Below are 19,855 nucleotides of genomic sequence, written 5' to 3'. Positions count from 1 at the left end.
TCCTTATACCCTTTTTGTTTCTCAATAAAATTTAACAAGCATTGACGGGACGATTACTGATATCTATTTGAAAATTAGTTGTCTTAACTTCCTTATAATAAATGAAATTAAAATAAATATTCTCAAAAAATAATAAATCCTGTTATGCCTAAACATCGATAAACTATGCTAAGCTTATAAATCATTTTCTAATATAATCTCTTATGAAATTTTCATCAAAAAGTTTCTAAATAGACGCAAGACGGGTGCTAACAAGTTGAGTCGCTTCCTTTCATTTCACTGCTTAGTTCTCAGAAACCCCATTTTGTGCGCTACCGGTGTTGGAGAAGGCGAGACATGTTTAGAAAATTACCTGCTATGTCACATTTCTAGTTGCCTACTCAAAGGATCCCAGCAATCCACGTCTAACACGTATGGCACGACAAACTTATCATAAAAACTAGAAAATTATGTCGTCCTATTAACTCCTCTGAAAGAACCATTATATCGCAATGTTGCAAATAATTAGAACATTTTTTTGAATGATTATACCAGATTAATGCATGACGCTTTCAAACTAAATAATTGAGCGGTATTTGGCCAAATGTTATCGGAATTATTTTTACTTTGTATTCATCATATACATTTAAAGAATATTCATCTGAAATTTCTATAAAATGTTTTCAATATTCACATTTCAAATCAATTATTCCGCTTCAAAATCAATTTCATGAACAGTAGCAATACGTGCACATGTACGTGCAGTTTCTTTATCTCATATTGAACTAGCGAATATGAACACGTGTGTATACGAACATCTCGACCGAATCTAGTAATTGATCGAAGTTGACGATAACAGTACAGTATAATAAGAAAAATGGTCAGTGCCCAGTAGCATATTGTACCCACCGGCATTTTTAATGTGTTTAGTTGATAAACGTGTGTCGTGCGTGATGCCCGTACTAAAACTCAGTGCACACGACGCTTAAACGGATTCAGTCAATTCAGTGAAATAATTACCGTATAGTTTTAGTATTCAAAAGTTTTTAACGCTCGCTGTAAACACTTGTGTGTGCAATAATAGACAGTTATCTATACATAAAAATATCGAGGAGAAACTTCGAAACTTGTCCAGATTTTTCAGATCGACGGCAACAATTGATTCAAGGTATACCTACATACTTAGTTAGATTTTTATCATGCTGTTATGCATTAAAATATGCTAAAACTTCAATTGAATTGAGAGTTTCATTATTTCAAGGCAATGTGGGTTTTTACTAAATGTTATAATTAGATTTTCTTGAAACAACTAAGTTTGACCGAATTGTTATGACGCGTAGGTATCAATCTTGCGCATAATATTGTATCGTTCTATTTCGTTATTGCAGTAATTTAAAGAAAAATATATGCATTTAGTGACCGACAGATAAATCAACAAGTCTATCTATGTCCGTCTATAAAGCTAACAAAAAGTAAAATTTATTTTATTGTATATTAATTTCATACCTACACCCAAAAATCCAAGTACATGTAGGTTTCAGTAAACAGATAAATGTAACCAAAAATAAAAGAGATTTAAGACATCCAAATCCCAAACCGCATTAATGGAAGCATCACAAAGCGTATTTATGGTTCTCTCGAGAATAAAATTCAATTCTTGATTGGATAAAAAAATTAAAGACGGAGAAAGGATATGAAATAAAAGTGATTATATAATTTGATACATTTACATTATATTTGTGTTGTAATATGATATCTGGTTAATATCTTAATCATAAGATTTATGTATATTTAAAATAGACATGTTATATTTGAAGGAACTCTAATTTGTTTTTTTTTTATGATAGACAAAATCATATTTTCTATCTATTCGTTACCTATATTTGTCTGACATTATTATTAAAAGTTAAGTCTTAAATTTAAAACACCTAGGTTACACACTTACATTAAATTATTATATTGCACTCAATATAATCTCTTATGTTTAATCTGGAGAAGTGGACCAGAAACGTCACGGAAGGACTTTTATTCCAAATCTTGAAAACATTTCAAAACATTACTATTAATTAGCGCTGGACAAGCGATTTTAAAGAATGGGAGGGGTTTTTTTATAAGGTAATTAATACCTGAGAACTATCGGCTTATATGATTTTAATGTTTTTTTTTAAGCTCGTGTTCCGTTTTTCTTGTAGTCCCGTTTGAATTTGGTCTAGTTCGGACAAATTGAAGATTATTTTGTTGTTGTTGTATAGCTTAATTTAGTCATAATTTCTAAAAAAGACCTCTTGATTCTCTAAAATTAGTTTTGAATATAAAATATTGTTTGAATTCATACCAGTTATGTGGTTTTCTTAGTTGTGCTGACAGCTTTATTAATAACAGAATTTTTAAATACTTGCTATCTAATTTTCTTGTATTATCCGAGGTACTTGCCCTCAAAATAATCGTTAATTGATCAAAGGGAACTTTTTCATTTTCAAACATTAATCCAATGATGCGATGAGAATATTTAATTGATTTTATCTCGTGTTCTTTTCATCAAGTATTAAAATATTTTGCGTCTTTAGTGATCTATATACCTATAGATTCAACATAATATAATACAGAATTGTTCTACAAAAACGTCACCCACGTTCTAACCGTCTAAAATTAAGAAATTATATAAATATCTGATTTATAAATTTTTAGTACTAGTAAGCTCAATCAAAACAAAATATAACACAATTAAATAATACCTATTTACATCAAATGTAGGCTCTATTAATGCCTAGTTAATTTTTTTTTTTCATATAGTGTGATTCCAAAAATCATGTCCACGATAAAAATTCATCATTACTCCACGTTTTTGACATCCTATTTGGTAGAAGGTAGTTTGCGGATATCAAGACTATTATAGGCGCAAAAACTTTAAGTCTGCAGTATGTCTACACACACTAGGCAATCACTGTATAAATGTTAACAAATCGAAACAAATTCTTCACAGAGACAATAATTTTTTAAGAGATGTGCCAAAACCAAACGCTATGTCATACATACCAATGCCAAGAAGACATTATCAGCCAATACTACCACCAATCTCCACCAAAAACATATAATATTCAACATACCAACTGTGGAGAAATAGGTGAAGGTAGATCAGAATTTTGGTATCATCATTAAGACATTAAGACATGAATCGTCAATTTCTTGAAGTGAATCTATACTAATAAAAGAAGTGTTAGTCGCTTAGCACTTATACCTCAAGATCAAAACAAACTTATTACAGGGTCAACTAGGCGAGTAGCGAGTAATATACATAATGAAACTTCCTAACATTAAAGTCTTTTACGAATGAATTTGAAAGGTATGTAGGTAAAAAAATATAAATAAGTATGACCTTATCATTTGAAATGAAACTTCAAAGTTGAAATATAATAGAATGAACTCCTACATTAATTTTACTTTTAATAAGATATTAAAAAGGATAGTTTTTATTTATTCTATACAAACTGTTACACGCACCTTTGTCTACGCGGTATTAACAAATTCTTTTGGGAATGAGATGTTTCACCGTGGTAAAAAGCTAAAAAAAAAAGACTCGTCGTCGTCTCGTCTTCTATCTCTTAAATACATCATACCAAACATAGCTATGTTACGACGCGATAGACAAAGAAAAGACAAATAAACAAGCAAACATCCTTTTAAATTTATAATGCATGTTATATGTACCCAGCATAGGAAGTAAGGAAGGATTCATTAAGATTCAATTTAAATCAAAGATATCAAACCAGGTCGATACCGTATCACCGGATGATCTAACATTAGTAAAGTTACGATAATTAAAATGTAACAATTTCGAATGCTGAACATTGAAGATATTTAAAAAAAATTACGGGCACTCTAAAATAGATACCACAAAATCTAAATCTAAACCTTTCGTTTTTTGTATCCTTTATCGGTTTCCTAGTCAGTAGTAATATATTACCCATATCATATTGTATTATTACATATTGTAATTGCAAAAACAATTTAAAAATCTATTGGTAGTAGAAAAATAGTATACAATTATATTCCTTCGTTATAAATGATATGTTGGCAAAGTGGACAAAGGTTAGGTAGTACAGCTAGATCTTTATGTAACACTAAATTTACCTATTCATTGTTATGGTACTGAATCTTGCAGACGTGGGTCGTACGAGTCGTAAAATAAAATGTATGGTAGTCTATATTACAATAAATGTAGCTGTAGAACAGCAACGGTGATGAAAAATTCGCTTTTATTCAGCAACTCTTTGCTAACATAATATACCAGCATTACCACTTACATTTCTTCAAGATGAAGTTTAATTTACAAGTATCGATTACTCCTATGTGTCGGGCCTTGGCACAAAAATTCTCTCGCACTTAATAACGTTCCTTGTTATAAGTGTACAATCTTATTAAATCCTACCCCAGACGTATCGGCCATAATAGGGGTCAACAATTTTATCACTGAAGCAATAAACGTAAAACTTACATTTATGTTAACTTACTGTTAGAACCACCTTGAAATAAAATCGTTAGCTCGAGTTCAAAACGTAATTCATAGTTATATAAATCATGGAATTGTTTTTTACTTTAATTATGATTAATAAGAGGTAATCGCGCTTTGTTTCTGGCCAATTAACAGCCTCCAGAACTGCTTCTATAGCATCCCTCAATCAGTAGCGATCGACAGTAGGTCGACCAGGTTGAATACCAAGAAACATCTGTGATATAAAAATTTAACGTTTAGTAATATCGCAAAATTTTTTTTTATACATAAGTAACGCTAACGACTAAAAAGTCTTTTCTGTCAATTCTTATTTTGGTTCAGACACTATAGTTTATTCCTATTATCTAATGTGTAATATCATGCATAATATGATTCAAGTGTATAGATTGATTTATATGGAGATGTAGTCCATTGAAAAATTACATTGAGGGTTACGTTTTGCCAGAGAAGGCAAATGCCCTTTTATCAATATGTAGGATAGAATAATATAAACTTAAGTTTGTAGGATCCTTCGCCCTTGTCCGTGTCGTACAAAAAAGGGTACAAAAGGTTTTCGCGCTTTATCTCGTAAACTAGCAATTCAACAGAATATTTAACGAGGCATTATTAGTAGCAAATTGTCTACGACTTTACTCGTATTGCTTTTTACCATAATATGAAATAAAGCAGTTATCAACCTAAGCATTGGATCAAAGCTCAAGGCTCAATTTTTTTATCAAATACATATTCTTTATATAATGAAAAGACATATGAGCAATGACCAACCCCCATGAACATTTAATTGCACAAATTATAGAAATTATGTAGATACATTACAGTTTTATGGTAAAATTTTTTACAATAATCACTCTGCTAGGTTAAAACCTGTGTTACTGTGTTCATTCGTCCGTCCATATATTAAGTTAAACTTCGGCTAATCCCCCGACATATAAAAAAATAAAATTGCGTTCGCAGAGAAACAAAACCCAAATATTCCTGAAATCGTAACATGTCAATTAAATGGAATACATGTTAGTTTAAATTAAACTAACAGGTTTGCTTATCCATGTTCGCTTTTTTTGAAGTGGTACGGCGGAAAATGTCCCTTTTCCAAACATTATTAAATTATGTTTACTTCCGATAAGTTAAAAAGTTATAATTTCTAATCAACTCTAAAGACTAAGTTTTATAGAATTTTCAATTTCCTCATGTTTCGATAAGATTGAAAAGACGAAGTGCTTAAACTTTAGATCAATAGCAAGCGACAAATTTAGTAAACGAATTACAATCAAAATTATTGCTCTACCACAAAATACCTTTCGCAAAAAAATCGTACAAATTCTTTAATCTGTACTATAATCAGGGTCAGAGAAACATAATATAAGATAATAGTTTATTCCTCATTACTGTTTATTCACAATATTTCTATTGGGTACATTAATAAGTTTATTAGCTAATAAGTTGCTCACTACAGAAGTATCTGACAACTGTAGATTATATAATAGTGTATTGTAAGTCGATAAAGATTTTCATTAATAATGTATTTATTTTCTGAAAAGAAGTAGAGCAGATATTGAACGACAACCATTTCTAAGGAGTGAATGTAATATCGTTCAATACTTCCAAAGGACTTTGTATCGAATAGTTCACGAATGAGCGATAAACGAGAATGCGTTAGCATTACAAACAGGATGGATTTGTGTCACGAACGCATCGCGCAAACAGCAGCGTATTGTTTATACTTATACCCTCCTTTTTACCCGACAGCAACGATAGGAGGGCTTTATTTTTCAAGCATACAACGGCTTTATTTTTCAAGCAAACGGACGGATTTTGAGGTGTCTTTGTTAAATTATGAAAAAAGCAACCGGTAAGTTACAAAAGAGATTTGTTTCTTTCGTACCAAATCAACATTTTGATTTTGTAAGAAAGATACGTTATCATATATCACCCAAATATAATATATATAAATATATATAACTCATATATAATATAACTCAAGCCAATCACGATTGGCTTGAATTATATAAAGAAAGAATGTGCAAGTTTTTATGTGTTTTTGGTAAAAACTGTTTTACGAATAACGTTATAAAATATTCTAGCAGCGCATGCAAAAAAATGACTCTTGACGGCAAAATGTTAATACCTTAGGATTCATTGTTCTTATATCTGAGTTAAATAAGCTCAAACTCAAACATTTATTCATTCATCTAGACTTCCTATAGAAGCGCTTTTGAATCGTCATATTACACAGTTATAACATTTACCAGCGGTTCTGAAAGCAGTTTCTACAGAGAAGCGCCGGCAAAAAACTCTGTAAATGCTCTTTTAAAATCATATCAATTTTACATTTTAATTCTTCATAATATGTAACATGTACATAACAATGATGTCAAAGATCTGTCATGTGGTTTTTAAGCAACAACATTCCATGGATGGATCTTTCATATATTCATTAATGCTCTAGTAGACTCTCTGAACTAATACATCTTCTAATATATAAAATTCTCGTGTCACAGTTTTCGTTGCCATACTCCTCCGAAACGGCTTGACCGATTTTGATGAAATTTTTTGTGCTTATCCGGTATCTATGAGAATCGGCCAACATCTATTTTTCATCCCCCTAAATTATAAGAGTAAGGCAGAACAGAGTTTGCCGGGTCAGCTAGTTTTTAATATAGTTTTTGAATTTAGCACTACTACTAAATGACGACCTTGTCCCATAAATTAATTTTTTATTTTACTAAGCCGGAAAACAGGCATTTTAATTTTATTTCTGTAACTCGTGTCATAACAATGTCTATCTCCTACTTTTGTATGTAAGTCGATGTTATTGTGTAATGCACAAAAAATTACACATTTCCTTTTTAAATTATTAGATAAGATTACGTCATTGTTAGTAGTGGTGGTGGCTTAGTGGTTAGGCCTTCGGACTTCAATCTAAAATTTTGAATGTTTGAGACCAGACGAGTGTGTAAAAATAAATTGATCATTCGATTTATCTGCGCATTATCCACATAACCATTGCTCGAAACGGTGAAGGAATATATCGTGAGGAAATTAGCCTGTCCAAGAATTAAAAATTCCACGAGATTGACATCTGCTAATCCACATTTGACCAACGTGGTGGGCCTAAAGCCTCATGCCTGAGGCCCGTGTCCTTGCAATGGGAACAAATATAATCTGATGATGACGACGGTGAGATTATTATTTGGTTTTCACACTACTCAAGCTAATATTGTACCTGTGTATTTGCCTCTTTTGTTCTTTAATTGTCTAAAGGACATGAATTTTAACCATAATGCCTTATAAAAAAATCACTAGTTGGTATTTTGTATACGATACTCTGTGTAAAGTAAAGTATAAATAATATTAAATACATTTCTAATGAATTGAAAAAAATTAGCAAGAGATGAAAACATTGCTCTGCAATTCATTAAACAAAAAAAGTTATGTTCTATGACACTGTCTTTTTAATACTATCTTTCCGCCATCTAATGTTTTGATAATGAGACCGCACCGGGTCGCATGACCCACTACTTGCACTGCCTAGTGTGAATTTATAATACTACATTTTGTTTATGGTCGACTTGCGAGACAAAGCGGAACAATAGACTAGAATCATGACCCATATCTGGAATAGCACTGAATTAAATATGTAACAGCAAATTAAGAGTTCCCAAAAGTCAAGATAAATTATTCAACTTCTAATATTTACTACATTATAAAAAAAAACATGGAATTATATTTCATTCGAAAACAGGTGGTCGAATGCTATATATATAATGCTAATAGCTAAAAACTTGAGATTTTAGAATTAGGATCAGGGTCGATCAAACTTTTTAAGTTAGAAAATTACAAGCTAAATAATCATGTAGTTATATCGTAACTTATTACAAGCGATGTATGTTATCGAAAAACTTAAATTATAACGTTATAATTAATTATTAATGATGTGATGTACTTTATTATTATACTATACTTTTAAAAAATAGACCGTAGAATTCAAGTAACAAATAGCATTCACACACGATTAACGCCATGAGGAATTCCAAGTTCCGCTTGTAATTTAATTAGATAACGACAAAGCAGATACGTTGAATCAGTTTCCGTTTATGACGGCCAACTCCTGCGTGTGTAAACAACCATCGCATTAAACGAAGAACAAAGAATTATACGTACATTCAATTTGCAAGGTGATAATTTTAGATAGAGCAAAAAAATAATAAAGCATTTCCATCGCGTTTGTTCAGAACAACACGTTTCTTTTTGTATCCTATCTAAATGTAAATTTGGCTCATCTATGAATTATGAATATTTGTGTGCGTAAAAATAATACTTAATTTACTTCCAGTGGAGGTGAGATGTTACTTTGATAATATTAGGTATTAATTTCGCACTCAAAAACTGAGGTCAATGTCACCGGCACATTCATTTTCAACTAACGCCCGATGTTTATGATCACTCATTATCCAAAAATCACAAACATACCATACCTATGTTTTAGCAATCCATTCTCTGAGCAAAGCTTGTCAATAACCAATCGAAGGATTGTTTTTGCATGGAGATTAGTGATCGATCGAAAATCGTTTTTTTTTTTTTACGATATAAATATTGAAATTGTTTCTCGTTGCCACAGCTTTTCAAATATTAGAATTTTTAATTCCTTATTATTATATAAATGAGTTGAAAAGTGCCAAAAGGGCATCGACTCTTCTCAATTTTAACATCCATCGAAATGACAATTGAGTTCTAATTTTTATGCACCTCTTTCATAACAAATAAATAATAGTAAATCTATTTAGAGAACAGCAATGTTGAACTAAATAATACTGCATAAATTGTGCATATCACCCATGGCTTAATTCTGCGTTCAACCGATAACGTTTTGTGTCCTTTTATATTGGTGTGTCAATGAGAGTACAGTGACCCGGATTGGTAAGTACCAGTATTAGAAAACCATTGTGATAGTCGCCATTAACATGCATGCTTTATACTACATCCTCCTTATTCAGTTTAATCCTCAAAAAATTTTTCGAGTTGAAACCTGATGAAAACATAATCTCAAAAATATTGCAACGGGAATTCTAAAATTGGGAAATGAAAAAAAGATTTATCTAATATCTGCCCTCTGCCATAGCTGAAAAGTTTTTTATGAATCTTTAAGTAGGTATTCACTAAATACATATATGGTAATTCTTTTGTACGTGACAAAGAACTGGCACCCATAATGATCCCAAACAGATAGCACGACTGAACCGAGTGTTTGCATGGCGCAAAACACCATTTTAGTTCAACATAGTTTGCATCTCCCATATTATCATGTTAATAATGTCGTTACAGTCGCTATTGTTCCGTAAAAGCGCGCGATTTATCCAATTACGCAATAAGTGAGACAATGTTAACATTCCAATTTAATTTGTGTTTAAAGTTTAATATTACAATTCTCCTAACCGTTTATTAGCCTAAATTGATTAGATTCGACTTTTAATGAGAGAAACACACGGTGAGTCTTGATATACGGCCAGAAATAACTTTCATTACACTCACTATTAACATTTGATTCTTATCCTTATAATTCATTAATAAATGTTTGAGTTATAATAATAAGATTAACGCAATTTAAAAGCAAAATAACGTTGTTCATTACCTTATAGTCTAATAGAAAAAAAATGTTTTATGCAGATTTCATTTCTGCGCTGCAACAGCTCCGGCTCGGCATGTAACCGTTCTTTTTAATTTTAATGTGTCGCTTGTATTATAATAACTAGAAAATTTTGTACTTTGTACAATTATGATGTCGCCACAACGTCTCATCTATTAAAGATAAACCTTGCTCAGCCATTAGTGAGAACGTTGTTATCATACTCAATAGTAGGTACCTGGGAACGACATACGTGCACAACGGACTGTAGCCCTTAGCCCATTAATAGTTTTTAAGCGCAGCATTCCAATGATAAGCGTTATAGCAGTACAACTTAGGATATTGCTTCTAGATAAAATCTAAGGTACATATCAAGGTATGTTAAGATGGTACATACATCCTACTAATAATAAATATATATATATATATATACATATATATAAAATTCTCGTGTCACAGTTTTCGTTGCCATACTCCTCCGAAACGGCTTGACCGGTTTTGATGAATTTTGTTGTGCTTATCCGGTATCTATGAGAATCGGCCAACATCTATTTTTCATACCCCTAAATGATAAGAGTAAGGCAGAACAGCGTTTGCCGGGTGCAGCTAGTACATATATAATAAATAGATTTTAACTCATGGCTACTTTTTACCCGGGTAAAACGGGAGTCACGACGTGAGTTACAGCTAGTTTTAACTATAATGTAAAACTTATTTTTTCTCACTTTATTTCTTAAACTCCAACTAAATTAATTTACGTTAGAACAATGGAAGTCAATTAAAACTTATATAAAAATACATTTTTATATATGAAATTTTCGACCTTGGATACTATATTAAAAACTGTTTTTATCGCAGATTTCAAAAGATAAACTGACGTCTTACCCTCTTTGTCGGAATGAAAATAAAAATTCTAAGCTTTTTCCAAGTTAATATAAACTTAAAATAAAATGTTTGGAATATCAAAACAACTACATTTCGTACACGTACACGATCTTTTCATTGAGAAATTTATGGTCGGTAGCGAACAAATCCTATCAAAAAGAAAGAGATAAACTAAGACCCGAAATTAAAAATGTATCTTCTATCCAGAATAGCGTCAATCTTCGATTATTGATATCGAAACTGCACGCCAATACAAAAAAACAATCATTCAATTGGTTACTGACAAGCTTTCGTGAGAAAATGGTTTGCTAGATCAATCTATAAAGATTTTCATAAGAAATAGCTTTGATTATTCGTTTATAATCACGCGTTAAGTAAAATTACTGCTCTAATCGGCGAAGGAAAACATTGTGAGAAAATTTGCACGAGGAACCAAAAACTTCAACATTGACAAAGTCTTGTATTATGACCCTACAGGACGCTCGTACATGGAAAGAAACCGAGTGAACCTCAAATCATGTGTGTAACACAAACCGACATAACATTTTAGTCACTATCTTTAAAATTACTCCAAGGATTGTTTTGTGACTAACATTTTTCTAACTGCAAATATAGGATAGTAGGCTTAATATTATTACAATAATTATTAATTATAAATTAATATAGCACAGCGACTGTATCATCTTCAACAAGAGAATAAATGATTTCGTGACATTCTGAAATCATCTAGTCACTTAAAAAAATCTCATTATATTTCAGGAAGTTTATTATTGACAACCTGGTTGATCTAATAAAAAATGCGTTGATTTTAAAAGGAAAAAGGTGTCAGTAATCAATGATAGAAATTGGAATATCATAAAATTCTGACGCACCTTTTATTATTTCACTTTCATGCTTTATTTATTAGCTTGACATCATTATTCGTTATCGGACGATAACGAAAAAGCCATATCGCGGGTATCTATGAACATAGGCTACAAATAAGTGGTCATTAAGCCAGGCACTGTTTAGTTACATTATCAAAAAATAAACATTGTCGCAGAAAAAACTTAGCATGTTATGACTAACAATAGGCTAGCCTCACATAACCTAAAAAAAAATTTCGGTAATTATTATTCGAGCATTTAATTTAAGTTTCTTAAAAGATTTGGGTGACCTGATTCCTGAATATCTAATAATATCAAGGTATTTTATAATTTTTAGTTTTATAGCATTGAAATGCTTTATAAATGAGAAATTTTGAAAGAATAGAAAAAATTCTATCAAAAATTTCTCAATATCAAGGTATTCCATTGTCTAGAAGTAATTTATAATAGTAGAAAGGAACTAACAGCAACGTTAGAGGCGACTATGACATAGAAGATGCATCATCATAATCAGTCCATTGTACACGGGCCTCCTATGATGATTCGGGCCACAAACCATCACGCACCAAGTGTGAGTTGGCAGATAACATATGACGTCAATCTTTTAATTCTTAGGCATGCCAACGGGCAACCTATCGGTGTCTTTCTTCATCACTTTGAGCAGCGCTGATGTAGACAATGTGGATAATGGGTGAAAAATCTATTTATGTCCTATTATCTATTTATAAATTATTTAATTGCCCCAGTAGATGCATACTTTATTCGTAAATCGAAACCTGTAACAGTAGGTATTTTATCATAGATTTGATAATATGTGTTCCCAACATATTTTAATAAAAAATTGGTGCGAGAGTTGATAAACCATAAATGATTTTTCTTCGTATGATAGATGATTATTATTGGTATTGTAATGACTTACCGACAATACTATTAATTCAGTTATCATAGACCCACCAGCTCCATTGCCGACGGTGACGTAAAAAAAGAAAAATGAAACTCGGCAATATGAAAATTCCATCTTCGATTAATAGTCTAGTCAACAAATTCCAAAAATCGTGTAAATCCTTAATTAGATTTGAATAGTGCCTAAAAAATGTATCGCGAGCACATAAATAATTGCAATTGTTTATGGTTAAACGAAAATAGGCGTTTTCCTTAAACAATAGCTAAAATAAAAGGAATTTTTCGAACCATCTCTTTCATTAGATATAAAAACATCCAATATGAGAGTATAATATGAGAGTATGAATTCATGCAGTTGTTCTATTTCGTTCGAAATTTCCTCCTTAGGGCTTATTAAGTATTCTGTGAGCGCAAAACTTATCAGTAGCATTGAAACGTTGAATTAACATTTGTAACAGCGACACAACGACCTTTATGTATCGAGCAACATGCCACACTCCTCTAGCATCACTAATGATTAACTTAATGTCGAACATAACCAAAATCAAATGCTGACTATATCGATTTCCAATACACAAACAAATTTTCGCGTAGGCTCGTATCAATTTCCTGTGTTTTTTAAGATAATCATAACATGCTCTGAATATCGCACACATCCCTACCACGTATCTTGTGGTCCTGGTAATCATAAATTTCACACACAAACCTTATACTTTTATAAAAGGAAGTAAATCGAAAACGTATATCTTATGAATGTGCGTTATTGGATATTTGGAGTGAAGTTCATGGAAGTTCATCGGGCTTATTTTTAATTAACTTCTAAAAAGAAGGTTCGATTGTCTTCGTCGGTTTATGATCCGATTTTTTTTTTTATAATTTTTTTGATCTCAGGGTAATAAAACCAGAATCAAAAAATGGCATACCGGAGATCCGCCTTTGACCGTTAAAACGTTGAAATTTTAGAATTTATCAGTATATGAGACAAATAGCAAATTAAAGTATTTTAGTTTAACTATGTAATGTCGACGTTGATGCCTAAAACTTTTGTGTCTATTTTTTAACAGTTAATTCAGTTTTTCAATGGAAAATCAAAGAAAAGCTTTTAGCTGCTTTTAGAAAAGCTTAAAGCACTTTCTTAGGAGCAACTATCTACTCGCCCCAGCTCCGCTCGGGTAATACTATTATTTATCGTACTCATGATATAATTTAGTATTTGTAGGCATAAAAATTTACTTTAATAATGTTTCTACCCATCACCACGGTTCCACCCACGAATATCAAGTTTAAGAAGTTGTGAAATAATTTAATGGTGGCGGCCATTTTTTCGATTAATATCAAACATACAAGAATAACCAATTAATCCATCTTTGAAAACAAAAAAAAAATATCAAAATGATGACACGACGCTTTAACGACATCGTTTTCGGGCCGATGATTAAAAATCACTTAAATGAATGTTTGTTACTCTTAAATGGGAGGTTGTTTATATAAATACACTCTTTATAAACTCGAATTTCAGTAGGCTGGAATATCAAGTAACTTCAAATCGTAACTCAAATGCTAATGATGTTAATTTGAAAGCTTGTTGTCTTTTGAAAACAACCCGTCCCGGACCACGCATGTGCGTAATAGTTACCTAGTGAAAAGATAGTACAAAAAAGCAAACAACTAAACAACCCATTTCATAAAATCATATTTAGACAATTAGAAAATAATGCCTTTATAAATTTTTCGCGATCCGAAGTAAAAAATTGGGACACAATTTAAACATCGAGTTACCGAGTTATTTCTATTTGAAATCATGAACCCATTGCCTAATTTGCACATTCATGGATCATAAGCTCGACAGTCTCCAAGTGGAAACATGCAAAAACTATTTTTTTTTTATGAAAAATCTCAGTAAATAGAACATGAGATTGAAAGGTGGAAAATAAGGCATTTTCTTTTAATAGTAATCTTTTGCCTGATTATTAAAATTTCAATATTGCAATCTAATATGCTTCGCCGTTTCAATTTTGGCGACCACTGAAATTTTCTATAAATAGAGGTAGTTTTAACATTTCATGTCAAAAAATTGTAGTATCAAACAGCTTGTCCAAGTTTTATTTTCATGTATCAATAGAGAACAAAATAACTATTGTGATAAATTCATTTGTAAATACATAGGTGTAGTTACAATTTGCACGCTCGACTTTTATTAATGTTACCTTCACCAATAATAAAAGATTTTTCAAAGTACCTATTTATTAACGTCTACAATGAACAAAACGCATTAAACAACATCTATCTAATACAATATACATACATTTGTATTATATCAGTGTAAATGACAAGCATTTTCTCGATGAAAATTGAAAGGCTGTATTCGTTTACAAAAGGGATGCGTGACTTGAGTAATGGCCTGTAATTATTTATCGGGATATGTCTGAAGAAAATTAATATTTAACCCCATATGCACATTTTACATTAATATGTATTATCATAATAGCATGAAGAAGTAGATTTTTCCTTTTTCTCATCCTTCCCAATCCATTCCTTCTATTTAGTCGATCCTTCCTTATCCCTTACCTTAAAAAATAAGACATGTTCATTAATCTTCTCTTCTTGGTTATTGCCTCTCTACAAATGGAAAAATATTTTTTAATTCGTAGCTTATTTTTGTCGCTGTAATTCTAAGTTTGTACATTCTGTCTGTCTTTATTATTCAGTTTTTCCTTGGTTGCCCAGGCAACAATTCTTTCTTAGCGATTGGCAGCCGTATCTTCAAACAGGGATTTATGTATGACAAAAAATCAACGTAATGTAATGTATTTTTATACCTTTCGTCATATTATTTTCATTTGTACAAAATGTTATTTTATTTGTTCGTTTTAAATACTGGATAAATAGTAAGCTAATAAGTAGAACAATTTCACAATTATATAGGTTTTATTTATTCGTTTTATGAGATTGTGATTGTATGGGTTTTAGGAATATTACAAATTTAAATTGCCTTAATAGACTGTATATTGTCTTAGAATCATTTTCTTATCTTAGAAAAGAATGAATTTAAAATATGAAAAATTTTCCCTACATTTATATTCTAAAGGTACTTAAATAAAAAATGTAGCAAGTCGAATTCTGTTTATTAAATATTTAATAAATTTATATCATCTTTTTTGCTCCAAATTCAATCACAATCTGTAGATAATTTCTGCCTTCACTCTATAACTTTTTGTTAGACAGGCTTTTCTTTGTTCCTTGAACATTTAAAAAGAGAAAATTAAATATGTTTTTAGAATTGGTAACCTAAATAATATTAATAATAATGAAATATAGCTTCTAAAATCATCATCGTTATTTTCAACGCGTGCAATGTCAAGAGGACAACAAATTTCATATAAATAATACAAACCTTTGCTGAAGATACAAAAACAATAATTACAGTAACTCCTCTGACACAAATAAACAGTAGGTACTTATACCTGCTTCAAAAGTGATTGTCACAAATTACGGATTAAATTGAACAGAAAATCAAATCGTTGACGTCAATCGCGAAATGAACATCTTCCACTCATTAATTTTAGTGATTAGACGTAGGTATTTACAATATGTGTTTACTGTACCTTGCGCAATATAAAATAAAAACTCTACATATGATCGAACATTCCATATAAAACCTCCTTTTAAATATTTTTGTTGTTATTTCAATATTTTGAACATTCCTATTCATACCATTTTCTATCTGATTGACGTGATAATCATATTTAGTACCTAACCCAACTATTACTTGAACATTAATTGAAAATTAATTGAATTTCTATTTCAATTAAATATGGTCATCACAAACATTTAATTCGATACAGATATGTGTATGCCCAATTGAATAGTTTGTAACTAGCGCAGCTCACCTTACGGCAAAAATGTTCTTTTAAAAGCTTTTCAACTTTCTGTACGCCTGTCAGATTAATAGTAGAGGTATAAGAATGAAAAAGTCGGTCGAGGTAATAACCGATAAAGTTCCCTGTATGTCAATGGATAACGATTTATTTTTTTCCAAATAATATGTTCCGTTGTATATTCTATATTTAGATAATAATTAAAATAATGAATGTGTTCTACACTTGATTGTTTGTTTTTATTACTCTATATACAAAGTTCTTAAATATAAATTTTCTTCATATTTCTAATACACTTCAAGTATCGAGAATCTCTTTGTGCAGCAAGCTCAGAGGAAGTTCACAATATCTTTGTTATATTCAAAGACACGGGTTATATGAAAGTAATATTGTGAGAAAAATTGTTGATTCCTGTACAATCCTTATATGTACCATGTAGCGTGTATTGTACCTGCTGTATTATTGTGCTATATTGCTAAAGTTAACATACTATTAATTTTAATGTTTTGCTTAGGTACATACCGGGTCCTTGCTTAATTACGTAAATAGCAAAACCTAATATCAAAAGTTAAAACATAATGTTAATTTATTTTATTGAGGGTAAATTCAAATCGTAATAAACACTAGATAGCATAGGTATATAATAAGATTTCCTTATCTATTTTGTTTAACAACACATGGTTTAAAACAGTGACTACAGCGTATTACAAAGTGAAGATATAAATCTTTTAACTTTGGAATTTGGGATTACTGTGCATTATAAAAGCTATTTATTATCCAATGCCTTCAAACTTAAAAGATTATGTTGTTCTTTATAATGTTAATTAATAATGCTCCAGCCTACTGGTATTAACTTCTTCAGAACTGCTGGATTTAGGATTGAAATTTACTTTTAACTATTTAATTATTAACTGACAGCTGTCCGCCCCGACTTCGCCATACATATATTATATACCTAGCTTATAGCACTCACTAAATCACGAAACTTGAATATCAAGGTGAAAGAATTTTTGAAGTCGATCCATAATTTCCTCAGATAAGTACTTTCAAATAAAAATGAAACTCTTAACCTTTAATAACTGATTTTATGAGTTTATATAACATAAAAGAAAATTTCAACACGGAAACTTTCGCGGATAGCAGCTTTTAAAGTTGTTTTTTTTTTCAGATAGGGCCATTAACAGATATAAAATGGCAATTAAATGGCAAGAAAACTCAAGGGGACAACAACATTGCAATACACGTCACTCCACCAGATGGAGAAGAAGATAATGAATTCGTACCACCGCTACGACCGCGACGCAAGCTCAGCACACCCCTAAGCGCCTTTCCGGGTGCCGACGGATTTAAAATGTCCGGTGAGGAAAATCATTAATTTTCCATACAATTCATATACTACCTTTATTACCAAGTAATTACTATTTAGTTCCCGAAATCAAGTCACAAGAGCAATGTAATTTATCATTGTTTATAAAATATGTATTTGAATGGGCCGGAAGGGCTCCGGACATTGCAGGCAAGCTCAGCCTGCCGTGTAAATGAGGACAACGTTTAAATTTTAAATCAGGGTGGTGTATGCTGTGTTCAATTAGAATAGAGAGATCTGATGAATCTTTAGATACTTATTGTTGCATTCATTGGGATTATTATATTCACATTATTATTTATATATTTATCTAATTATAAAAATCAATACATTGGTATTGATTATTATAATTAGATAAATTCACATTGTCAAATAAATTTGTTATAAACTACGAATTAATTAGGTATAATTTTTTTTTATAAATATTATCAAGCTTTATACATAATTACATTGAGCTGTTAGAAACTTAATATGTATCATCATTTTGTTCTTAAACGTAGGTAATTCTTCTCCAATAAAACTTATAGATATCCAATATTACAGTAGAAATTAAGGTAAATAATAGTGTAAGATGAATAAATCATAAAACGAGATAATACAGAAATCGATTTAATTTTTAAACGTTACAAACATTAAAGTACCCTCTATGAATGTCACTTTATTATTACAATGAAATTCTTCAATTTGGTATGAAATTTAATTAAGTAGACTTCAACATTAGAATATATTTTTAATTTCGTCAAAATACTTATCATTCTTATTTTATTATTTCATACTAGTTCCTCGCGCCGGTTCCGTCCGAGAATTTTTTGTTTTGTAAGATTAAAAAAAAGTAATAAAACTTGAAGATGTATTGATAACCTCGTAATTTTTGTAGATATTATCTAATAAACATTCCAAATGATTAATATAAAAAACACATACTTTGAGTGTTGTTTTTTATTTTGATTCCGTTACAGTTGATGGCTTGCGACTATCACCTACTCGCTCACTATCACCAGTCGACCGCACTAAAAGAAGATTTAGCACAATGGTATCCACTGCGGCTGCAGCTGCAGTGTCCAGACGGCTATCGGCTACTATAGGCTGGTGCCTGGCCATTCCCACGCAAGTTAAGCCACAAATTGTCAGACAAGGTCGTGCTCTGTGTTTGCAATATATAAAAACACAAATACGAAGATCTATGGCATGCCCAAAGAAGGTACACACATTTTGTAATAACCTATTATGATAAAAGTAGCAGTAGCTATTAAATGGAAAGTGTCATTTAATAAAATTACCCTTATTTTTTCGTAAATAAGCCCTTTTAGGTGGCATTTCTAATTTTGTAATTACAAAATGTACATTGCACCTACTTTGCACAGACTTATACCACTTCCACGTATATTATATACTAAGAAAAAGTCTTACAAAGTTATTTTAAATATTTTGCTTCTACTATGAGGTGTTTTTATTATATTTACAGTTTAAATGTTACTATATTTAAATATTAATGGCTACTGGTAGACGTAACGACGTAACGACATTCGTACATTGTAGATTTTAGTTATGAGTCGTTATGTAAATAGGGACGCGTACCCTTTTGTGGTAAAAATTAAGACCTTCAAGCTTAAATTTTAATTGAAAAGCCTATCAATAAATAATACCAATCACTTTAGATTCGGTGTTAAAATATCATATCGAATAGAGCGATTATATTAGGTATCTATGGAATGTTTTATCTTTAATGTAATTCGATACGGTCTTATTTCGCCTAATAGAAGCTTCCTCTAATGTCTCAATTGATATTAAAGCCATATGTGACTGTCGGACGTTTCTGATCGTCCAGCAATAACTGATTTA

At 30.9% G+C, this 19,855-nt stretch overlaps 1 protein-coding gene across 1 annotated transcript in view; it reads left to right on the top strand.

Moving 5' to 3' along the window:
• The first annotated feature begins 888 nt into the window (after positions 1 to 888).
• LOC119828401 (bcl-2-related ovarian killer protein homolog A-like) overlaps positions 889 to 19,855 on the top strand; it is a 24,622-nt gene continuing 5,655 nt past the window's right edge. The window contains exons 1-3 of the mRNA XM_038350541.1: positions 889 to 1,147; positions 17,816 to 18,005; positions 18,973 to 19,214. Coding sequence (XP_038206469.1) covers positions 17,999 to 18,005; positions 18,973 to 19,214 — 249 coding nt within the window. The 5' untranslated portion in view covers positions 889 to 1,147; positions 17,816 to 17,998. The remainder of the gene's footprint in view (positions 1,148 to 17,815; positions 18,006 to 18,972; positions 19,215 to 19,855) is intronic.

The sequence above is a fragment of the Zerene cesonia genome, chromosome 1 (genome assembly GCF_012273895.1).
Source record: "Zerene cesonia ecotype Mississippi chromosome 1, Zerene_cesonia_1.1, whole genome shotgun sequence".
Taxonomy (NCBI): domain Eukaryota; kingdom Metazoa; phylum Arthropoda; class Insecta; order Lepidoptera; family Pieridae; genus Zerene; species Zerene cesonia.
The sequence above is the reverse complement of the archived record's forward strand: the minus strand, read 5'-3'. Positions and strand labels throughout refer to the sequence as shown.